Raw genomic sequence first — 26,462 nt, 5'->3', positions numbered from 1 at the left:
TTCGAAAGAACTCATACGAATCTGGTCGTATAAAGCTGCTCAAGTAACTGTATTCGTGGTCTAGCAGTCAGCATGAGAAATAAAGCTGAAAGTCCTCAAATAATTAATTATTTATAACTTTTTCAATTGAAGAGCACAGGAGAAAAAAAAAAGAGAAAACTTGGGAAGTCCAAAATTATCGATTTCCTGTTTTAGATTTCATATAATAGCTCATATTACGTAACTTAGATTTGTGTAGTTTAACTGTACAAGATGAATGTGCTACAATGTTATTATAATTCTAAAATATTGGAATTTCATAATTCGTGTGTTTCTTGAAATGACCGTGATTATAGATTGTAGGTTGTTCAGTAACCTTAGAACTGAGTTAATATTTCCTTAATAGTTAATGTTCTTGTAAACCACTAATTCAATTTGGTCACGTCTGAATTTGCCGGTTATCCGACGCGGGAAGCAATTAATTATCTATTCGGCAGTCAATGTGTCTTCGTCACATACTATATATGATATTCCTAGTCAGTTAATGACAGTTTTTGTTGGCAATAAAAGATACGCTTACTAAAATTATTATTAGAAGTGTTTAAGTTAAATATTACAGAAATGTAAGCAGACAACTGCGCACATATTTTTACGAGAACACAGAACCTATGAAAGCAAACAAAAGTGATTGCAAGTGTCAGTACATATAGCATTATTTAATAGTGAGCATTCATAGCACCTTTCTGTTATTTCAGCTACTTTCTAACAGCAAAAATAGATATTTCTTATGAGCAATGGAGTATTCAATATTGTTTTTATGTTAGTAGTTTGTAATATAATATTTAACGACGTTTTCAATATTACAGAGGTTATTCAGCAATAGCAAAGAAAGCTTTTAATATGAAAAGGAGTATCTTCTACGGACATTTGGAAAAAGACTAAGGAAGAGTCTGGTGAAGTGTTTTGTGTGGAGTGTGGCATTACGTGAGGCGGAAACAAGAACATTACGATGAAGTAAAGAGAAATAACTGAAAGAACTTGAAATCTGGATGTGGAGGAGAATGGAGCGTGTGAAATGGACAGACAAAATAAGAAACGAGTCTATGCTAATGCTGAAATTGATCAGGAAGAGAAAAAGAAATTGGCTGGGCCAGTGGCTAAGAAGAAACTGCCTACTGAAGGATGCGCTGGAACGAATTGTGAACAGGAGAAAAGTTCGGGACTGAAGAAGATATCAGATGATAGACAACATTAAAATAAGTATGTGGATCGTATGCGGAGACTAAGAGGAAGGCGGAAAATATGGTAGATTGGAGAATGCTGGGTTTGCAGTGAAGGAACTGCCCTTGGGGAGAAGACTATGAATGAATGAATGAATAACTTCAGGATCGAAAGTCAAAGTGGGCGAGAAATAATAGATAGCATTTTACTAGAGTCCCCTATCAGTGACAGAGGTCTTTTACGTGTCAAACCTACGACACGGAACCCACAGCTTTACTTCCTCGTAAAGAAAACCATGCTAAGAGTTTCATCGTCTTTTAAAACCCATCGTCTTTTGCTTGGATTGAACTAGCGATCCTCTGATCCAACCAATAGATCACTAAGGACGACATTTCAGTTTTATTTCTTCTGTGTCTATTTGATCAAATTGTCACTAATTCTTCGTTTGCAGGTTAGCCGTAATTCCAAATTCCATTCTTGTTCCTAATTCGGAGGAAATCTTGTATGTTTGCTTTTGGGGATAAGCAAAATTAATAACTATTGCAATCTATTTCTGTAGATACAGAAATTAGTTTGAACACGTGCTACTCAATTTGTGAACCCTGTTAAGGTAACTGACCGCTAAAGGATGTGCAATAAAGATAAACGACACTGAAGAGTTGTACGCGGTATGTTCAATTTGTGATGAGAAATAAATATAAGGAAACTCTATACTACAAGATACGTAGTTTATGTAAAGTTATGGAAGAGTAAAATTTTCGAAAGTAACCAAGGAGACATTTCACAAGGTTTTAAAAACTTTTGTACGAAGAGTTTGTCAGTATTGAATACATTTTATAATTCGTGAACATACAGACCTGAGAATCAGAGCTGATTTTGTTGGTAGAACGGAACACTACAAGCTGGAAGAGGCCAAGTTCCAATCTACACTTCATTCCATAATGTGTGGCAGGAAAAGTAACATTACCGAGAGAGGAGGAGAGAGGTATAATTGCTATTCAACGAATGGCAGAGGTCTCATTCCATGCTTGTCTTGAAATTGAGCGGAGTAGAACGCATCAGACCGCTTAACTTCAAGTCAAGTGTGGGATGTTGAGTGACCAATTATGCCATTTCCTTTCGTGAGTACCTCAATGAGATGTTACCACAAAGCTGGATTGGCAGTGGGTTATCAATCTTACCATGTCCCCTTGATTGGCCACCTCGCAGCCCTGACCTCACAACCTGTGAGCATTGTTGCACAGGAACGGTAAGACACAAGACACCATTGATGAATTGAAGGAAGCCGTGCGACGCGCTTTCCAACAGATTACACCAGCAATACTGAAGCAAATGTCACACCGAACATGGCGACACATTATTTTGATGGGGGACATACTGACCTTTTGAACACTTAGGACACACAGTTAGTATAAAGTGGATATATGTCTGCTTTATGACCGGGATTACATAAATAATGAGTATATTTGAGATATTTATAGGGGTAACGCGACTTTGTGCCCACTCTGTATATTGTTTTTAATGTATTGATATTTACTATCTCTTGCAGAGATCTAATAGCAAAACATGCTCACTTTTGTTTGGGAGTAATTTCTTTAATATGATTTTTCCAATTTAACACATCGATTTGTAAGCCAAGAAATTTGGTTGTTGTTGTTGTTTCTATTAAGGACCTATTGATAAAAATTAAAAATGAAAATTATTATTGAGGAGATTAGATGCATTACATTACATTATAATACAAACGCAGACAATTGCAATAAAATTGTCTGCAAATATGAATTTATTGATTGTACGACACTAATATGGTTTAATATCATGTTTAGCAAACCAATCAACATATTTTCATCGTCCGCCATTTTGATTCTTTTCTTTTTATATTTCAATTAAATTTCGTATAGTATTTTAATTACATTCATTTTAATAGTTTAATTACGTTCATTTTAATATTTTAATTACATTTATTTTTATAGTTTAATTACATTTATTTTAATATTTAATTACATTTATTTTAATATTTTAATTGCATTTATTTTAACTTTTTAATTATATTTATTTTAATAATTTAACTACATTAAATGCTCGACCATGCCGAAATGTAATTATACACCTGGTAGCAGTCCTTTAATGCATGTCATTAAAGTACACCTACTCATTAAAGTACAGGTGTTTTCAGCCAATGACAATTCAGCTTACAGGTGTTCAGCCAATGACAAGTCAGCTTTGTACCGTTATAAAACCGCAAGTATCGATTATTCTCGGATATGCAATCGAAAGAGAATTAGCGAAAAGTCACGGAGGCTGGAAATCCAATACTGTCGCAGAAGGTTATGTTCTGTTACTATAATAATTAGCGTTAATTGTAAATAATATTCAAATAAATTCAATTTGTCATCTCGTTTTTCAATGTCGAATTCAATAATCAAAGTTATATCAAGTTTAACGGGATTACATCAAGGTCAATGACATTATTGTTCCTCGGAAAAAATCAATACTTTCGCGTCTGCGCACATCTCACAATTCACGACCTAGAACAAGGTCACTTCCGATCTTGTCAGATACAAATAAAATGTATACATCTGAATAATTTCAAGTTAGAAATATGGTCGAGCATAAAAAGTCGTATGAAACTCGCCTATAATGGTAATTAAGAAGCTCGTATGAAAATTATGAAACTCGCTTGCGCTCGTTTCATAAACATCCATACTCGCTTCTTAATTACTATCATTATAGGCTCATTGCATAATGTACTATTATTTTATTAGTTTAATTGCATTTATTTTAATATTGTAATTACATTTATTTTAATAGTTTAATTACATTTATTTTAATAGTTTAATAATATTTATTTTAATATTTCAATTACATTTATTTTAATATCTTAATTACATTTATTTTAATATTTTAATTACATTTACTTTTAATATTTTAATTTAATTGTTTTAATATATTAATTAAATTTCAAAATCCACTATTCGAGGTTAGTTTTTTCTGGCTTTTCAAAAGGAATTTTATTTCGATTTCTTTCGATGCTTTCCTTAGGAATTGAGCTATCAATCATAAAAATAACAGTGCGATTGATTATCATAGGAGCTACAACATGCTAAATGTTTAACGGAATAATATTGTTCTCTGTTAGCTGTAACCGACGGACAATTATACCTGGTCTTTAAGGTGGTATTCATAGACATTTCGCAGCACGTGCTACGAGCGTACTAAGCTAGCCCCGGCTATCCACTGGTTACTAGTACAGAATTCAAATCATATCCTATCGCTAACACTGGTTTATGAATACGAAAAACGCTGATCATCCACCGGAAGCCCGCGCTAAAAATGTCTATGAATACGGCCCTAAACAACCGTCGTGTGAACAGGTAACTGCCGTGGCAGCGGATATCATGACATTTCATAACAGTGCATCAGTGCTGTCGTGAGAACGAGCCTTAAATGTTGCAGCATCTGTGGCATTGGTATTGCATCAGGACGGTCGGGGTTCGCTTTCCGACCAGGTCAAGATGAAATGTCTGGTGGACAACTCAGACGTTACAGAGGGGTTTTCTGGGAAACTCTCTCTCTCCCGTCTATCATTCCACGAATAATCATCACTTCCCCTCATTTCATTTATCATCTGCAAGAGTTAAAAATAGACTAGTACGGGCTTCCGATGCTGATATGGGAGGACCATGAGGTTCCGAGCCCTTGAAGTTTATTAGGTTACTCATCTGAGGTTGGGACCTGGCTCTATCGGGGGTAGGGGCTGAAGCAAGATGGTTCATCGTCGGTTTCGTGATTCTGATTAAGAAAGGGCTTGGAGCTCCAGGCCCCTGGGGCTTATCAGGCTATTCGTCTGCTGATGAGACCTGCTCTCAGGGGCTGAAGCAGGATCGTTCACTTGTCAGCGCTGGATTCAAAAATGCCACCTAGGCCACTTCTTGGACTTTGCGAGCCATCGTATATATAGGACGCACAACAGGCCAGAGCATGTCTCGGGTTCAGGGCTCGAAAAGCCAAGCTAGATTATGTGTGCGTCACCGCAGTTCACCCCACTACACACAAGCGAATAAGGAGCAATCGGTCATTAACCTCACCTTACCATGTAAAAGTAATGACTCAATGAAATGTTAAAAACACTGCTTAAATTACAAGTATTCGTGCTTACCGTGTTTGTGTCTCAAGCGCGCACTAATTCGTGCTTAGTAACTAGGAATGATGACCAAATGTGTAATGTAATTTTAACAGTACATGTCTTTATTTCTGATTTTTACAGTTATATAGACCTAGCAATCATTATTTGAACTATAAGCTGAAACATTTCAGAAATAAAACATCAGAAACACAAATTAAATTTGACAAAATAATGGCAATAACCATAAAAACTGCATTGTATGAAAGTGGAAACTGGGTATTAGAGAGCGTTACAGGTAATTTGGATCCAGAGACTTCGTCCAAGCCTTATTAAATTTACTGAAAACCATTAGAACAGACAAATCATGCTACAGTTTCTCGATTCTCAACAACGGACTTAAGGAGTTAGAGATTAAAGAAGAAAAGGTGCTGGTGCTCTACTTAAATGTTGCATCCTGTATGCTAAACGTTGCGGGTGCCCTGCCTGTGTTTTACCCAATATTGTTCACTTCACGTGTTTGACACATGGACTACACCGATGGCTGAAACCATAAGAGATAAATTTCCTGAAGTGAATGGTTTAATATCAGCAACAAAAAATTGTTCCGCAAATCTCCCTATCGCATGAAGTGCTACAAGAAACTGTCATCAGATGTGCCTTTACCTCCTCAACCTGTGATTATTAGATGAGGAACATGGACAGAAGCTGTGAACTTTTTTAACGAACATTTGGAAGCAGTGAAGTCGGTGGTGGAAATATTTTCTGCTGAAATTGCATCATGTTTTCATGAGTCCATGAGTGCCTTTCAAGATTCGAAGGTAACTGCATCGATAGCATGCATCACAAGTTACTCCAATTAGATTTCGAACATCATTAAAAAGTTGGAAACTTCTGGACTGGCCCTCCATGAATCTATGTCGGTAGTGGAAGATGCAACTAATAAACTAAGTGTTGTGCCGGGAGTAATCTGTAGTCTGTTTCAGTAAAATTATTATTGAAAAAGAATCCAGGATATACAACTTTTTCCGCATAAAGGTGAGTGTGTGCAGCTCCCTGAGAACATTGTTCAGAATACCATTCCTCATCTTAAATACGCGCCAGTTACTTAGTGTAAAGTTGAGAGATCGTTTTCCATTTATTAGGACATTCTAACAGACAAAAGGCAATTGATGACCTTAGAAAATAGGGAAAAATATTTAACTATTAATTACACCTCCAAAAATGATTAAATGAGGTTGAATCCCATTGCGCACCTGTAATTTTTTCAGTTCTGTTTCCTTATCAGCGTGCAAAAATACATCTAATAAAGCTTACATTTCCAGTTAGATATTTTTAAAAGGCATGTTGGTCCGACAAGTTAACATGTAAATGAAAATAAGTATCATAAATCCTTCAATAACTGTCTATTTTTAACCTAATGAGTAGTATAAGAAATTACATTAGGTTATACACATAAAATATATGACTAGCGCTTTCGCCAATTGGATGGCATCTTCAGGTCTAATTAGCATATTATGATGCTTTTTACATAAAGACACAGATGAAATGCAACATAATAAAAAGTGATAAAATACATGACGTGAGAAAAATTACAAAATTAAAATAACTGCACAAACAGAAGACAAAATGAAATAATGACTTGAAAACAGGCGTGGTGGTTGTGGTAACTCAACCTCTATAAAGTCTAGATATTAAATTAGCCTACAGAATATATGCCTTGACTCAACACCACGCAACCGGTCATGTAAAATCGACTCTTCCAACGGCTTCAAAAATTTAATTCCATTCTATGCGTCGTGATGACTGTTACAACTTTTTACCCTTTTAACCGTCTCTTTTATATTTCATAAGCTGCACACATGTTTTTGCAGGCTTTTATTCAAGGCATAGATTCTGTAATTTAATATCTAGACTTTATAGAGGTTGAATTACTACAACCACCACGCCTGTTTTCAAGTCATTATTTCACTTTCCCTTCTGTTTGTGCAGTTATTTTAATTTTGTAATTTTTCTCACGTCATGTATTTTATCACTTTTTATTATGTTGCATTTCATCTATGTCTTTATGTAAAAAGCATCATAATATGCTAATTAGACCTGAAGACGCCATCCAATTGGCGAAAGCGCTATCATATATTTTATGTGTATAACCTAATGTAATTTCTTATACTACTCGTTAAGTTAAAAATAGACAGTTATTGTAGGATTTATGATACTTATTTTAATTTACATATTTTTTATTTATTACATATTTACCTACATAGTTCGCCATTTTTAGCTACATAATTGTGTACATATTGCTCATTTTCATACTACATACAATCCGGGCTCTAGTTATAATCTGAATATAAGATTACTGATCTTTTAAGTTACACGTACTGCATTTATTTTACTGTATAGTACATTCTGTGAAATGCATGAGTAACTGTGTAAAAAATTAGTATAAATGAATTACTGTATTACAGAAAGGGCCTACATTACATAAATCTCTAAAAACATACAGAGCCTATATGAAAAAAAAATACTAAGACTGGCGAAAAATCATCGACTATTATTTGTCGAAAATCGAACAAAGAATGCAATTTATAAGTAGGCCTATATCATTTGAAACATCTTATTCATACATACTGTACTTCTACACTTACATTTCAACATTTTCAGCTATAGTAGCAGTGGCATCGTTTCAGTTACGTGAAACTTTTACGAGCCTCAGTAAAAAAAATAAACTACACTCGAGGTCACCTTCCATATTTTTGAGACTTAAAACTCTAGTCATATCTGTAAAACGTATAAGGAACACACATTAAAATGACTCAGAGTTAATATACATGTATATACAAAACATATAAGGAAAGTACAGCACAGTGACTCATAGTGAAGATAGGGATATCTACGTTCAAAAGCTACATCTCTAGTATTCGGCGTTCTGAATTCTTATAAATAGGCCTAGGTATTGGAAACGAATTTCTGTGGCGTGTACAGAGACAGAACGAAAGTCATTCTGCATGTAACCATTGTTGAACCCATACGCATACAACTTCGAGAAGGTAGAGATAAGTTAAGTAAAATCCCTACGCGTAGATATGGAGCCCCTGTCAAAACGGACAGATGACTCGGGTAGGTTCCCAGAGATCACCAGATAGATATTGCATATCATCTTCGAATACCGCAGGTCTCGCCAGTATGGTGTGATCAGACTAGCGCCATGACAACCTCTCGTATGCTGGCGAGTCTTGCCATTAGGTAGGGATTCTTAATCTGTGGGTCGTCGTGGCTTTCGGAATGGGGCGCAGTATTGCATATCATCTTCGAATACCGCAGGTCTCGCCAGTATGGTGTGATCAAACTAGCGCCATGACAACCTCTCGTATGCTGGCGAGTCTTGCCATTAGGTAGGGATTCTTAATCTGTGGGTCGTCGTGGCTTTCGGAATGGGGCGCAATATTGCATATCATCTTCGAATACCGCAGGTCTCGCCAGTATGGTGTGATCAAACTAGCGCCATGACAACCTCTCGTATGCTGGCGAGTCTTGCTATTAGGTAGGGATTCTTAATCTGTGGGTCGTCGTGGCTTTCGGAATGGGGCGCAGTATTGCATATCATCTTCGAATACCGCAGGTCTCGCCAGTATGGTGTGATCAAACTAGCGCCATGACAACCTCTCGTATGCTGGCGAGTCTTGCCATTAGGTAGGGGTTCTTAATCTATGGGTCGTCGTGGCTTTCGGAATGGGGCGCAGTATTGCATATCATCTTCGAATACCGCAGGTCTCGCCAGTATGGTGTGATCAAACTAGCGCCATGACAACCTCTCGTATGCTGGCGAGTCTTGCCATTAGGTAGGGGTTCTTAATCTATGGGTCGTCGTGGCTTTCGGAATGGGGCGCAGTATTGCATATCATCTTCGAATACCGCAGGTCTCGCCAGTATGGTGTGATCAAACTAGCGCCATGACAACCTCTCGTATGCTGGCGAGTCTTGCCATTAGGTAGGGGTTCTTAATCTATGGGTCGTCGTGGCTTTCGGAATGAGTCGCAGTAGTTTCGCAAAAAAATAATTCAAGTAATCCTACTACTTTATTTAATAATAATAATAATAATAATAATAATAATAATAATAATAATAATAATAATAATAATAATAATAATAATATTTACTTACTAATTACTGGCGTTTAAGGAACCCGGAGGTTCATTGCCGCCCTCACATAAGCCCATTGGTCCCTATCCTAAGCAAGATTAATCCAGTCTCTATCATCACACCCCACCTCCCTCAAATCCATTTTAATATTATCCTCCCATCTACGTCTCGGCCTCCCCAAAGGTCTTTTTCCCTCCGGTCTCCCAACTAACACTCTATATGCATTTCTGGATTCTCCCATACGTGCTACATGCCCTGCCCATCTCAAACGTCTGGATTTAATGTTCCTAATTATGTCAGGTGCAGTTCTGTGTTGTGTAACTTTCTCCATTCTCCTGTAACTTCATTCCTCTTAGCCCCATATATTTTCCTAAGCACCTTATTCTCAAACACCCTTAACCTATGTTCCTCTCTCAAGTAAGAGTCCAATTTTCACAACCATAAAAAACAACTGTAATATAACTGTTTTATAAATTCTAACTTTCAGATTTTTTGACAGCAGACTGGATGATAAAAGCTTCTCAACCGAATAATAACAGGCATTTCCCATATTTATTCTGTGTTTAATTTCCACCCGAGTATCATTTATATTTGTTACTGTTGCTCCTAGGTATTTGAATTTTTCCACCTCTTCAAAAGATAAATTTCCAATTTTTATATTTCCATTTCGTACAATATTCTCGTCACGAGACATAATCGTATACTTTGTCTTTTTGGGATTTACTTCCTAACCTATCTCTTTACTTGCATCAAGTAAAATTCCCGTGTTTTCCCTAATTGTTTGTGGATTTTCTCCTAATATATTCACGTCATCCGCATAGACAAGAAGCTAATGTAACCCGTTCAATTCCAAACCCTCTCTCTTATCCTGGACTTTCCTAATGGCATACTCTAGAGCAAAGTTAAAAAGTAAAGGTGATAGTGCATCTCCTTGCTTTAGCCCACAGTGAATTGGAAACGAATCTGACAGAAATTGACCTATACGGACTCTGCTGTACGTTTCACTGAGACACATCTTAATTAATCGAACTAGTTTCTTGGGAATACCAAATTCAATAAGAATATCATATAAAACTTCTTTTAACCGAGTCATATAATAATAATAATAATAATAATAATAATAATAATAATAATAGTAATAATAGTAATAATAATAATAATAATAATAATAATAATAATCCATAATCTATAATGGAACGTTGGAAAAAGAGCAGTTTCGTTTCTGAAATAGAAAAGGTACGAGAGATGCAATTGGACTGCTGTGAACAATCGACAGAAGTTACCTAGAGAAGAATAAAAATGTGTATGTAGCATTTGTGAACCTGGAAAAGGCAGATGATATAGTGGATTGGAATAAACTTATGGGACCCATGAAGAAAACTGATGTGGATTGGAAAGAGAGGAAGCTAACCTTTGTTTGAAACAAGTCAAAGTCAGGATAGGAGAAGGAATGTCAGAGGGAAGTGAAATAGAAAGAGAGTAGTCCTACGACAAGGATGCCCTTTTTCACCTACCCTGTCCAACATCTACTTGAAGCATTCAGTGAAGAACTGTTTTCAAAACATGGGAGTGGTGATAGTAGGAGGAAGAAGAATAAAGTGCTGATAAGTGGCGTTGTTAGCAGAAGAGGAGAGGATATAAGCGATAAGCTACTGGAGCTAAATGACAACTGTGAACAGTATGGAACGAAGATAAATGTAAACAAGACAAATACCATGGTAATCGGAAGAAATTTGAAGAAGGAAAACGTGCGAATTCGATATGCGGTAGTAGAACAACTGATCAGCTTCAAATACTTAGGTGTACTACAAGCAGTAACATGAGCTCCTGCCAGGAAGTCAAAAGGAGGGTACCAAAGGCAAAGGAAGCTTTTAATAGGAAATAAAGAAGCATCTTGTGCGGACCTCTGGAAAAATAACTAAGGAAGAAATTAGTGAATTGCTTTGTGTGAAGTGTGGCTTTGCATGTGCAGAAACATGGATATTACAAAGAAGCGAAGAAAAACATTCTAGAATCATTATATATAATATTTATATATTGATATGGAAAAAAATGAAGCGAGTGAAATGGACAGACAGAATAAGAAATGAAGTTGTTTTTGAAAGACTGAGTTAAGAAAGTATGATGCTGAAACTGATCAGAAAGAGAAAAATAAATTGCCTGGTTCACTGGCTAAGAAGGAATTACGTACTAAAGGATGCACTAGAAGGAACGGTGAACGGGAGAAAAATTCGAGGCAGAAGAAGATATCGGATGATTGACGACATTAAGGTAATGAATCGTATGCGGAGACTAAGAGGAAGGCAGAAAATAGGAAACACTGGAATATGAAGGGTTTGCAGTGAAATACCTGTCTTTGGGAAAAACATTATTAATTAATTAAGTAATTAATAATTTTCTGCGCATACTTATAAGTAGATTAATGCATTAGCACTATTTACTTGCAAAATAGACCCATGAGTCTCATAATTTGATCGCTTAGTTCACGTTTGGGTCATGGCGAAAAAAGGTTAAGAAGCCCTGATGGGTTGTGAAATTTGTGACCATGCGTTTGAACATCTCCTCTACTATGCCATAAAATGAATTAAACATCATATTATTACTAGCAACACCCACTGAAAATCAATGGGAAATTAGCAAAATATTACATTACATAACATTCAGCATTGGAGCTATTTAATGACAATCATATAAACGAAATGTCCCATTACAACTCAATATCATTTATTTTATAAATTGAGTTCATTCTGGCGAGATTTTTGACGGACTTCAGTGTCCTCCTCCTGTTCTTTTCAACGAAAAGCCTCGTTATCTCTTGTCGTTGTTTACATTCACGTGTTGTTGGACTTACGCTTTCGTTGTAATTTCTTTTAGGTGGCCCACCTGGCATAATGATTGACTCAATATCCTAGTAACCACGTTTTTAGCATCGAAATCTTCTTACATCTAGTATAAATGTCTAGGAGGTTGGAACAGTAAACAAAAAGAAGCCTCCAAAGGATAAGAAAATGAAAATTCTCTAGGATATTGACACAGATAAATTTGTACCTAACTACACGTATAAGTTTTCAAGCAAATCACCGAAACGAATGTTACAGAAGTTTATTTAAATTCATAATTGTAACACCAAAAAAAGTCCTTCAGTGATGAAGTATCAGTTAATGTACGACACTGACAAACAAACAAATAAATACAATCAGCGTAATACGAGAAACATTTGAAAGCAGTCGCATCTCTATCCACAGTAGCAGGCCTTGCTCTTTTTCGGCAACGAAATAAAATGAAGTTCACCGCTGTGGAGTAACGGTTAGCCTGTCTGATCGTGAAACGAGCGGTCCCGGGTTCAAATCCTGGTTGAGGTTTTTCGGGGTTTTTCTCTCAACCCACTAAGAACGAATGCTGGGTAACTTTCGACGTTGGATCCTGGACTCATTTCGCCGGCATTATCATCTTCATCTCACTGAAATGCTAGATAACGATAGCAGTTGATAAAGCGTCGTGAAATAACCAATTAAAAATAATAAATAAAATGAATTGCAATATTCATCTACTTATACCATTCGATGGTGATGGTCCGTGGCTCACAGTGAGTTGAGAAAGACACCAATAATTTTCTGGAGTTGTCTTTCAAAATATAACGCTTTTGGTCTTCAGAGTCATTCCTTTATGGTGCACTGTTTTCGAAAGGGTGAGACAGACAGACAGAACTAGTCGTTCATATATTACTGTAATTGGTTAAAAGAATAAGTCCCTTCTGATAGGTATCAGACTAGTCTATAAGCAGTTTCCATGGCAAACCCTTCTTAAAGAATCAACCCCGATACTGACTATACATCTCGCCAAAAGAAAAAAAGTTGGGGGTGTTTATTTAGGAATCTCTTTTACTAGATTGTTGTACTTTGATTTGTAAAAGTACAAGAGTTTTTCGTGATTATTTTATAATGTTTTTTTTTCTTTCTTCTTTCTTTCTCTTTCTCTCTCCCTCTCTTTTTTCTTTCTCTCTTTTTCTTTCTCTATCTCTTTCTCTCCTTCTTTCTTTCCTTCTTATTTTGAATGACTTATACTTAATGATTACCGGTACCTATATTTACTGTTCAATTTTTTATTGTGCTATGGTGTATTCTTTCAGTTTTATTATTGTCCGACCGAGTGGTTATGTCGCAGGGTCGTCGAAACGGGGAAAATCGCGTGACAGTTACATACTAAACGGGACCCTTTTCTTTGAATTAATTTAAACAGTTATATAGTATTACGTAGAATTCTAATTATATTTTCAGCGATCTGTTTATTTACGTACTGAAAAGTTGACCTCTATCGTGTATTACAGTAAAGTTTTGAGGTGCACCATATGTATAACCAAATTTTCAGAAAAACTGTCGATTAAAACTCTTCTCTCTGAACTCCCAAGGCATTGAACCTATTGTGTCGCCTACATTTATTTCAATCAACTTGTTCCTTCTCCAGCAAAGCTGGCAACACCGCTATTATACAAAGTTCTAGAACGACATGTGTAAGAAATGAGTTCTTCTTTTAATAACCTTGTAAGTTACAATATTGTTTCAGTGGTTGTTGCTTATCACAAATACTCGTATATCCTTTTGTTGTATACAAACATTTTAACGGTCTACAATTCATAAAGAAACACTTTTGTTTTGTGTTCAAGATCGTGTATTTTTTCCATTTGCATTTGTTTCGTTCAAAATCTTTCTCTTAAAAATATCGTCGTTGTTCCTGCAATAACTCCTATGTGATATTTATCGATTTTCAGATTTTTGCTCTATTAAATAACTTAAATAGTGCTACAGCAAATAATAAATTCTCCTATATGTAATTATTAAAGCTGAGACATCTAGGACGTTTGTCGTTAAGTTACGTGCACCCAATCTATAGCATAGCATAGCATAGCATAGCAAGTAGAGAGAGCGGGGGAGGTCAGTGTACAGACTCTGTACGCCACAGGTCTCCAAAAAGCGTATCGTCATTCGTGATCTCGATGCTGCCCGCCGAACACAGTGTGCTGTAAGGCTAGATCAGGGGGAGAGACTCAACAGATAGGAGCGGTAAGTGGGGGATCGCGGCAACGGTCTGCTTATGTTTACAACTAATAACATCAAAATAATAAGAAATATCATACGTTTGTATTTTATTTTGACATACTATGAAACTGGAGCCCCGTCTGTTGCTATTGACATAAGCCATTGCAAATTCAACCTCTTCTATTCTATGGTGCCCTTCAGTGCCTGGAAAAGATCTTCTCCAGTTGTATTTTGTAATTATATTTAGAAGACATTCAGACGCAGTAAAATGTTCATTAACTTCTCGGATGAAAATGGCTAGGTGAGCTTTGTCATTTCTATCTGTGCTTTCGTCCAATGCAAGTGAGTAAGCTACAAACTGGTTAATATTGGTTTCGACTTCAGATTCAATTACATTTGCAATCTTGAAATTCCTTCTCTGAACTGTAATTGAAAACATTTTAATTTTCTTAAACTTTGACTTTGTTCTGGACACAGTATTTTAGTAACGATTTTGCAAAGATGCTTCTGTAAAGGGCTTCATTGATTTTCCAATATTCCAAGCTAGAACATAGCTAGCAAGAAGCTTTTTTTTTTTTTTTTTAAGACTGAGGACACGTGTGTGATTTGTGTTTGTATTTTCTTGTTTTATATTTATCAAAATATTTGTAGGCCTACGCATTTCACCTAAAATTAAACGAAAAACTATATGTTTGTCATGCGGAACTGAGTGTAAGCGTTTTGTAATATACTGATTATTACGTATAACCAACTGTTATACAGATAGCCCCAATATAAATTATTTTCACATGCCCAACATGCCTGTAATTGTATGATATTCTTTGTGAAGAGTCGAGTATTGTCGTCGCATGTTGAATTTTAACACATCCTTAAGAATTTTCGAACAAATTAAGCATTTTACATTCTCTCCACTAACTCAAAAAAAAAGTCTCTTCCTATTTATCCTTGTATGTACTACGTCCATGATTAGAAGACACTGTGAAAAGGTGGAACACGCCGACCAACACAATGTTAATGGCAGTCCGCCACTGCTCCTCGTTTGCGCATAAACATTGAGTACAGTACAGGTTGAGATGGGTGAGGCGGAGCGCGCTCATTACGTACTGGCTTCGGTTCCGTTCAGGGGCTTACTCGCGAGTACGCTTTTGGAGATGTCTGCTGTACGCTGTCCTACAGAGTAAACAACAGGGAATAAGATGTATACTTACATGACAAATAAACTGGAGCTCAGGTCATGTCATCATTACTGGATTTTCGAGTCTATTGCAGTAAACACTACCTACGTTTTGATTACGTCCTCAACCCTTTTATAATGTGTAGCAAAATAGACTGCAGCATCCAGCCATGTCCCCCATCTAATTACAACGGGTTGTGGCGGTAGAGGGGCAGTCTCGCTTCAACCACGGCAGAGTAAGGTCGAGGTTACGGGAGCGGTTATCTAGTGAGTTCGTGTACGCGGAGTGTGTGTATACTGTAGACTAGTGTTGCATTACACCGGAGTATTCTCGTGCAGTGTTTACATTCTATGAATACTTTCGCGTGTTTTTTAGTTTTTTTTTCCTTCTTCTTCGTAGTAAAGAAAAGTGACAACAGGAAAACCAAACATGTCTACAATTCGACGTCTAAATACAATTAAAGTACAATTTGACAGTAGTGCTACTCGTCCTATGGCAATGGATGTACATCTTTGGATACAACAAACTCTCAAATTAAACACAGAACAGGTAGAAATGTTGCAATTAAATACACAAGAAAAATCATTATATATAAAAGTGATATCGCCCACGATATACGAAAAACTGATACACAAACATGAAGGTACAACGGATTTCAAATATAATAATGGTGAACAAACGCAAGTGAAAGTAAGCAAGGCAGATGTTCCAACCGTAACTGTCCGAGTGTTTAATTTACCCCCGGAGGTGCCGAGTTCATTAATTCAAACAGTGTTAAACACGTATGGTGTAGTTCATTCAGTGCGACAAGAACAGTGGAGCACAGCTTATCCTTTCCCAGTTAACAATGGCGTTCGTGCGGTAAAAATGGAAATCAAGAAGCATATTCCAGGATCGATAGCCATTGCTGGATATAACGCACACATCACGTATGTGGGACAACCAATTTTGTGCTATGTGTGCCATGAGCCCAATCATAAAAAAGAAGACTGCCCTCAGAGGAAAACTATCTTTAATGTTAATGTTAAACCAAGACAACTGTTATTAAGTGACATTGTTTCGGGAACAGTCGTTCAGCAACGCGAGGAGCAAACGACGGAACGGCCCACGCAATGTGACGCACCTGTAGAAGAGGAAACCGACACCGCATCAGAGACTGAGGCAACAAAAACAGTGACTACCGAAGATGAACAAAATATCATGGACACCACAGAGTATACAGCAAATGATGCAGCTGATCGTGCACAGGATATGGAACAACTTGCAGTTATCGCCGATGACGTGGAAATAACGAATATTTCATCTGGAATAAAAACACCTCTGCATCTTGGGGAATCCACACTCGATCTCGAAGAAAACAAAATAGGGCAACCTACCGAAACTACCGAAACACCATCTAAGAAACTTAAACCTATGGCGCAAAATGAGTTTACACGGGACCCACGTCTGAGAAGTCGCGAAGATGGGGCGGCGTCTGTCAGCAGCTCCAGCGAAAAGAACACAGCAACCACGTATCCTAGCAATAAGGTCAAGAACAGTCCACGACCTCACCCCTACGCAATCTACGGTCGCACCAAAGACGGCAGTAAGAAGGACGGTCCTGATGGAAAATCTCTTCCGAAGGAGGATAAAAACGTTAGGGCTGGAGAATCCCTTAACGACGGTTAGCCATAAATAATTTTGGGACGTAGAATATGCAGACGGGGATATCCATATCGTACGGCAAGTCAGTACTTGTACTACTTTATTTAATTCAATATATGGTGCTACTACGAAATTATGCAACATTAAACATAAATTGTTTACAAAGTAAAAATAAACAGTTGTTACTCAATGCATTCATAAGACAAAATAGCATAGATATTCTATTGTTGCAGGAAGTGAATACCGAAAACTTTGATTTCATAGGACCGCAGTACGATTATGTTGTTAACACTGGTGATGAAAATCGTGGTACGGCAGTTATTTATCGTTGTGGACTTACGGTTGATGCCATCGAAAAACATCCAAGCGGACGAGTGATAGCCATGAAGATTAATAACATTCAGGTGCTCAATGTATATCTCCCTTCTGGAACTAATCATCGCCAACAGAGAGAAAGTTTTCTAAGTAAGGAACTCCCTTTCTTCCTTCGTCACAGATATGACTGTCTATTGATAGGTGGGGACTGGAACTGCGTGCTTCACGCGAAAGATCAAACGGGGCAGTATAATCCATCCCCGGTTTTAGCAAACCTAACACAAGACTTACATCTAGTAGATACGTGGGAGCTTCTCCATGGTAATAGAGTCGAATATACTTTTCGCCGACAAAATGGAGCATCGCGATTAGATCGTTTCTATATCACTCGAACACACAGTAAATATATTTACCGTATACAAGTTTTTCCAACGCCATTTTCTGACCATGACTGTGTCCTCCTCTCACTTCAGACTGATATTACTCTTCCCATATATGGTAAGGGCTCTTGGAAACTGAACAACACTTTACTACACATTCCTGAAATTAGTGAACAATTTTCTCAACATTTTGAAAAATTAATAAGCAAAGCCAACAAGTCCAAACTCAACATCATGCAAAAGTGGGTAAACATTATAAAACCTGGAATAAAAACTTATTTTCAACAAGCAGGTATCATTCGAGCCGAAGCAAATAGAGACACACTGAATTTTTATTATCAGTTGTTAAATGAATTGTATGCGGTACAACAGGCGGGTGGTAATAAGTGGCAAGAAATTCTGAACATCAAATCGACTATTTGTGCTCTTCAACAAAAATTCATGGACGGTGTAAAGATACGTGCGAGAACGCCAACAGTAAGCGAAGATGAAAGATGCGCCCTATACCATCTTGTAAAGGAAAAACGCAACGCTAGGATTAAATATATATCCCACCTCCAAACAACGGAAGGAACACAATTAACATCTAACTCAGATTGTATTAAAGAAATTGAAACCTTCTTCAGAGCCCTTTATTCTGCATCTCCTACATCTGCAACGGAAACAGACACTTTACTTAAGCACGTGAATAGACACTTGAATCTGCAGCAGCAACGCGATCTTCAGCTACCAATTACAGAAGAAGAAATTCTTAGGGCAATAGAAACTGCACCCAAGAATTCTGCCCCTGGACCTGATGGACTTACATATCAATTGTACAAAATGCAATGGAATTTAATTAAAGACACATTAGTGGACTTGTTCAATTACATTTTTGATAGAGGGATTGTAGTTGAGGGGTTCAGTGATGGGATTGTAATACTTCTCCCGAAGGTTACAAATCCACGTACAGTGTCGGAATATCGTCCAATTACACTCTTGAACACAGATTATAAGTTATTTATGAAGATACTAGCGTGCAGAGTAAAAACAACTTTTCGGGATATTATTGAAATAGGCCAAACTTGCAGTGTACCAGACAAATCAATAATTCACAACCTTGCCACCATTCGTGATTCAATTTTATATTATGAAGAATTCCCGGATGAAAAGCAGCACTGTTATCAATAGATTTTAATAAGGCCTTTGATAGAATGAACCATCTCTATCTACAACGAGTTATGAAACACTTCTGTATACCAGAAAAATTTGTTAATGCTATAAGTAGCTTGTATGATAGTGCATACTCCAAAATTCTAGTGAACGGTTTCTTTACGAAACGTATCCCAATTGCATCATCGGTACGACAAGGATGCCCTCTATCAATGTGCCTATTCGCTATTGGTATAGAACCACTTATTAGAATGTCACATAACATCTTACAATCTGGACGAGCCACGTGCAACATGTTCACGATCCGGGCTTATGCAGACGATGTTGTAATCCTACTCCGAGATGAAGACGAATGTACAAAATTACCACAGATTCTACACACATGTAGTATGGCATCCTGTGCACAAATAAATGTACAAAAGTCATCATTAGTACCATTAGGCAACTGGGCTGCTACACACACTGTTAATCATATCCCTATAAAAAGAAAAGCAAAGATTTTAGGATTGACAGTATGTGCATCCTTCAAAGAAATGGTTGACATCAATTGGTCCATTACGTCTGCAAGAACTCGAGCAACAATGTTTCAGCATATACATAGAAACCTCAATCTCCTTGAGAGGATATGGCACATAAACGTATTTTGCCTGTCCAAATTGTGGTATCTAGCACAGATTTTGCCTCTTCCTTCCAAATACTCCACAGTGCTAGACAGAGCAATCAGCTTCTATGTCTGGAAAGGATATTTTTACAAGCTTCCGAAAACGCAGTTAAATCTACCAATAACGAAAGGAGGTTTACAGCTGACGGCAATAAAAGAGAAAAGTCAGGCCCTTTTGACACGGAATATTCTTCGCGCGAAACACGATGAAAGCGATCCCATGGACAACAAATTCTGGCAAGACCACATTCCACTACTATGCAGTAAAACTACCACCTTACCGCACTCGCTGAAAATGATTTGGGAAATAATAGAGTCATATCCACCAACAGTCACGAATGAAAAGAATCAAAACACCAAGACTATCTACACTTACCTCATGAAGAAAGCCGTTCAAACGCCACGTATCGTGGAAAAGTTGCCAAACCAAAAATGGGGAAATATATGGCGCAATTTGCATATGGCAAACATCCCGACTGCATGGAAGACAACAGTATATTGCTATCTCAACCAGATTATACCGACTGAAGAAAAGAGACATCGCCATAATTTAACAGACTCCCCGGCATGCAAAAAGTGTGGGTGGTTAGACACACTGAAACATCGTGTCACAAATTGTGGTGCTGCGAAAACCATATGGGAAGGAGCAAAAGTTTTACTAGTAAAAGTATGGCCAGATTCGCAACTACATGATTGGTTCCAAACATTATTGGTATTAGACCCACCAACAAAACAAAACAAATTTGTAACGGTATGGCTTGCTTCAGGATTCCTGCACTACCAGTTGACAAGGTCCTCGCACAAAATGGAAGAATTCCTACATATGTTGAAAGAAGAGGCAGCCAAGTTGGAAATGGACGACAAATCATCCCAAATTTTAAAAGAACTCAAACTATTACAACTGAATAGCTCACTCAATTTAGTTTAATTCAGGAATTACAAACGTGTTCCCCTTGTTGTTTTGTTCTCTAACCATTGCATGCTCGCTCATTGGTAATATTAAACCAACACTGAACAATATTTAGTGTACATTTTCCTCAACTTATATTCAGTATTTAAATGTATGTAAATATGTTGTTATTAGTGAAATAAGGAGAATTTTGAGGTAATAGATTAACTTAATTTCAGTTATTCTCAGTTTAAAAAATAATGTAAGTTTATAACTTATTCATTCAACATCACAGGTTCTCGTAATGTAGCTATAATGATAAGCCAGGAATTACTGTATGATTTTATGTAATTTTAATTTTACAGTTAATAGCATAGAACTTTAATTCTGTTAACTATTGAAACTATATGGTATATTTTGACTATGAAGATGAATTAGAGTGAAAAGTTCAAGCCATGAAGTTAACTGAGGTTATTGACGATAAGTTTCAAAATAATTATACTATCAGATTGCGTTGGGCATCTAGGATAGCAATGTAGTATGCTCTTGCAACACAGTTTAAGAATGTAAAAAGTAATTATGAACTTGTAGGAATTAAGTTTCACATAATGTGAAACTGTTTCAGTTTACATAATGTTTGAGATAATGTTGTAAGAAAGATAAGATATTATTGATATTATGTTTAGTGTCAAATTTCTGATCTTTCTAAGACGATTAGATATGTAAAATTGAGTTTGAAGAGAGAACATTGATTTACTGTTGTCTCGGGATTCACTTTTCAATGGTGTGTTGAGAATTTTTTACAAGGTATATAAGAGCAAAAATTTAATTTTCAGAATGCTTGTTACCATAATGCCTTTTGTAGAACTGTTTTGCAGAATGACATCTATATTTGGGGTTAAGTTACCTCTAAAATAATTTTATGAAGTCTTTGTTCTGTATCTGTTTTAATAAAAATAAAAAAAAGACGATAAAAAAAGGAGGTATTTCACTGAATTTAACAACCCGTCCTGGTGCCTTAAACATATTTCTTTGACATTCGATATGAAACTGTTCACATCACTGTAGCAGGAGCGAACTTCTTCGACTATTTGATGTAGTCCATGGCCTAGGATAACTTTCGGCTAAAATAGTTGAAGTTCCTTACCAACTTTTAACATATAGGCTAGCATCCGTGATGAAAATAACTATACATTATCATTTTTTATTTCGTCTGGCCATAAGAGGGTAATAGGCGATTCAAAACTTTGATCATATTTCAATGATCCACTTTCTCAAGAATTTCAGAGGTTAATAAAAAAGTTTTATTGGGTTCGTGTGGTAGAAGGATGTTCGTAACGACGTTTGGAACACATTGTCCAGCGGCGTCTGTGCTTTCATTAATGAAATACATATTTTACTATCTCCTATACTTAGTCGTATGCGAGGTAGGCTATAACATTATAATAGCATTTAGTATTTCTGTAAAGTTGATTGACTGGGGAGTTCCCTTTTCACGTATTTCCGCATAAACTTCTAAAGTGTGTATTTTCAACGTTATTTATTAGCATCGTTTTACATAAATCGTGAAAAACGTCTTTCTGTGTGGTAGGCCTACACATTTAATTCAAACTTAAATGTGATTCATGTCCTTCTTCCTCAGTTGAAACTGTCATCAGTGCTTTATGTTTTTCGTGTTACAATGTTGTGTTACGAATTTACGTCTTTTACCTTTAATATCTGTGCTACATAAATTTCATAGAATATTTACCCCACTTACTGCGAAAAGTTATGTGTCTAATTCCACCATCAACCTGTTCACTATTCATATACTTGATGATTCTGCCATGATAAATATTATACGTTACGTAAGGTAGATAATACAACTCTGGAGGACTGTCCACTACACAACGTAAATGTGTTCTGTTGCCTGAGTCGCATGTCTGTACGAAACCACTCCCCCGCCCCTTCATACTATTTACCTTCGACAAACATCGCAATACAGTTAACATGATATTATCCTGCAGTCCTACATGTCTCAGCTTTAGTAATTATATTTATTTGTTTCGAAAATGTAAGAATTCACAGTCTTCTATGTACGGCTGCCACAGGATGAATAAATGTGTTTTTTCTTCCTGCTGAAAAATTTTATATTTTGCACACAGGAATTATTGCAGGAACAACGACGATATGTTTGCCCGTACTGAAATGATAGCTCCGGGCGCCTCTGGTACTCGAATATAATATATTATGTCTTGACGGTTGTGTTTTTATTTCTATTTCATAGCCACAAGATGAACATGGAGACACAGGAATATCTGATGACGGATTTCAATTCGCCTGTAATTCCTCAAAGGAAACTCGAAAGCTGGACGCGTCCTATTTTCGGTCAGGTGAGTATTATCTGTTTAAATTTCTTAATAGTCTCATGTTTGTTCTCATTCATTAAGCTCAATTAAATTACCGCAAAACTATCAGCACTCATTGTATCACAGAAGATAGTTTTGATGCACGACAAGATCAGATACTGGTAGTGTAAGTTACTTTATATGAAAAAGAAAGCTGTTTTGTTTGACTTATACATAGACTGAAAAGTTCAACCCTGACAGAATTTTGAATACAGAATTTAAGTTTGTTTAAAATCGGTCCATCATTTCGTCATTACCATCATCTACTATTAAGATTTTGAGACCCGTTCTACCTGCTGTACACTAAGTCTGGGACTCCTCGTCATGTGTTCAGCATAGTGCAAAGTCACTGATTAAGATAATACAAACTCAAAACAAGAACCACACCCACATAGATAAATATTCCTTCTCTGCCTAAAATCATTATATATTATTGTTTGAACTGCAGCGAAAAACTACGATGTTTGCCATATTATGTTGGAAAATAAAATGAAATGTTACATTTTAACTAATTACTTTCTTATGTGTAGACGAATGCCATGAAAATTGCTAAATAAGGAAAACCACGCGTCATTCATCCATACTTGAGCCCAAAACATTCTTATCTTCATCCGTGAGAAAGTAGTCACGTAAATTTGCAAATTGAGTTTAGTACGGAAACATTAGTCATGAAATTCCCTAACCTTGCAAGAAGATAAACATCGACATACAACGAATTAAGGCTACAGTGTGAAACTGTTTTGAAAAATGTTCACTGCCCTATGATAAAATGTTACAGAATGAAAATACGAGTATATTCAAATTCTGTAACTGTCAAGCGATCAAAGTCACAGTGTTGAGATTATATAAATTCAGAGACTAAAAATGCAATAATTCACTTTAAATTCTGTATTCTCGTAAGAAATGGTAAATAATATTATGGTTCTACATTTAGACTACAGTAGATATATTATGCACGCAGTCTTTTGGAGGTAGGGTTGAGATGAGTGGAATTCTTACGAGTGAATTCCCTCTGGTAGTACCATAACAATCACCAGTTATATTCAGGGTAAAAATGAGAGACGTTTCGTAAATGTAAGTGGTTATAGAGGGCATCATTTTTCATTGAGGAACCCATGGTCCAAATGTAAAATGACGAATCTGCAGTGCCATGAAGTATTTAATTTTCTGTCATTGCGATAGAGAACTTTCCATGTAATATGTCATGTCACTGCTGCGAGTATCTCACAAATATCTTCGAGCAGTGAGTGATTGGAAGGGGATGACCAGTTCCTTGGCCTCTGCGCTCCCCTGACTTGACCGTCCCCAAGTTTTTTCTATGGGTGCACGTGAAAAATATTGTGCAGCATCGGTGAGAACAGTAGATGAGCTTATTGGACGCAACTGCACGCGTTTTATGCCATCAGAAGTAAGCGTGGGATCTTCCACGGAGTAAGGTGAAACATAGTTCGTTGTTATACACTTCTTAATGAAGTTGACGGTCGTTGTTTCGAACATTTGTTAAGAATGTGAAAGGCAATAGAGTTCCCCATACTTAAATTACACTATCATTTTCATTCCTGATTATTATAAGTGACATGATTAATAGTTACTAATTAGGGTTCGTATGTTTATGACATAACTAATTTCTTCGCTTTTCCTAATTTCCACTGTATACTTAAAATATGAAGGACATAACAATTTTCTTATTGAAATTACATTAGATCTTCTCTATTCGTTATGTACTAGCATATTTAGATTTTCATCATGTTTCCAACATTTTATTAATTATATCATATTTCTGTCATATTTTGTTCATTTTAATGCATTTACTTACCACTCGTCTTACAACGGATTTTGCACACCCCTGAATATTTGCTTGTAATTTAACATAATTTTATTTTAAATTAGTAAAGTGAGTAGTTATCCTGACGTAGACAAAATTAATTGCAACAGTTAAGAATATCTTCATCAAAGCTCCCCTACGACAGCAGAAATTTAAGGACATTGTCCATACTGTACCTCTGCCTCACCAGCCCATCCTCACGGGTTGGGAAACGTGGCTTCAAGCCGCACATTCGTACTACTAATGTACCAACTAGAAGGTAGTTCAAGATGTAGTGAATGATTTGAATGATGGTGAAGGTCGGAACTGTCAAGACACTATACTCCAGCACCGTAATATCCGGGAACCTCGTTTATACAGCTAATTTTAAGATGTAATTGTATTATTTTTATAATTATTTTTGGAAATGGTTGTAATTAGCAATCTGTTTATTAAAAAATTAAATTTAGAGAGATTTTGTGAAAAAGAATGCAGATTATTTATGTGATCTTTGAACTTTTAATTGAAATGTTTAGATCTAAGATATTTATAGAATTATTTATTTCATTTTCAATGGTAAATTTCAAATTAGAATGTAGTGTAGTGTAGTGTATTCAGAAAATCTATAGGAATCATGCTACTATTTTCATATATTACCAAAGTATCGTCTACGTATCTTAGATATATGCAATAATGTTATTCTGTTGTTTTGTTCTGTAAATATTATTATTTTCAATTTCTTGTAGGAATACTTCAGCAATTAAGCCGGAAAGGGGATCTCCCAAAGCTACTCCTTTGGCTTGTTGATATATCTTCTTTTTTTGTTAGCAGGGAGCACTACGACCTGAGGTCTATTGTACACCTCCCATATGGGATGAGTTGCGTGCCCAGCGATCCCCTATGCGCACCGACCTATCCACTTGAACCCCTTAACGACCGGTCCCTGCAGCCAACAGAGTCCATATACCACTCCTGCTTCGGCAACACCCCCCCCCAAGGCTCCCTTAACGGTCCGAGGCGGAAGTCCTCCCCCGGGTTCCGTTGCAGAAGCTATTCATCATCACTTGAATACAATCCACGGAGGCCGGTCGAGAGAGCCAGCAGCTTCGGAGGGCCGCATGTAGAGCGATCTGAAAACCAGAAGAAGTAACGGGATGTTGAATGAAAGGATGATAGGGGAGGAAAGGAAGTGGCGAAGATGAGTGGGGTTCCAATCGCCTGATAAAGTTACCTTATATTCATCCATAGGAGTGAGGGAAAACCCCCGAAAAAAACTCACCAAGGCAACTCGTCCCGACCGGGAATCGAACCCGGACCCGCTCGGTTCGGAGCTAAACTCGCTAACCCCTCAGCCACAACGGTGAACTTGATATATCTTATTATTTAAAGCAAAATAATTTTGTTTTAAAGTTTATTGAGTAAAAGTTGGATTTGGAAAGTTATATTTATTATTATCTGTATTTAAAGTTGTCAGTCTGTTAATTATGATACGTATGGTTTCATCTATGGATATGTGTGTAGATTCTCAATGTCCAGGGATGCTAATTTTGATT

General features: G+C 36.7%; 1 protein-coding gene across 5 annotated transcripts in view; it reads left to right on the top strand.

The window, feature by feature from the left end:
- Positions 1-26,462, top strand: part of LOC138715231 (facilitated trehalose transporter Tret1-like) — a 453,955-nt gene that overhangs the window by 386,989 nt on the left and 40,504 nt on the right. For all 5 annotated transcript variants that reach the window (XM_069847929.1, XM_069847932.1, XM_069847933.1 and 2 more), the window contains one exon: positions 22,985-23,090. In XM_069847929.1, coding sequence (XP_069704030.1) covers positions 22,985-23,090 — 106 coding nt within the window. The remainder of the gene's footprint in view (positions 1-22,984; positions 23,091-26,462) is intronic.

Source organism: Periplaneta americana, chromosome 15 (genome assembly GCF_040183065.1).
Source record: "Periplaneta americana isolate PAMFEO1 chromosome 15, P.americana_PAMFEO1_priV1, whole genome shotgun sequence".
NCBI classification, from domain to species: Eukaryota; Metazoa; Arthropoda; class Insecta; order Blattodea; family Blattidae; genus Periplaneta; species Periplaneta americana.
Note: the sequence above shows the minus strand (reverse complement) of the source record. Positions and strands in the feature narration are given on the sequence as shown.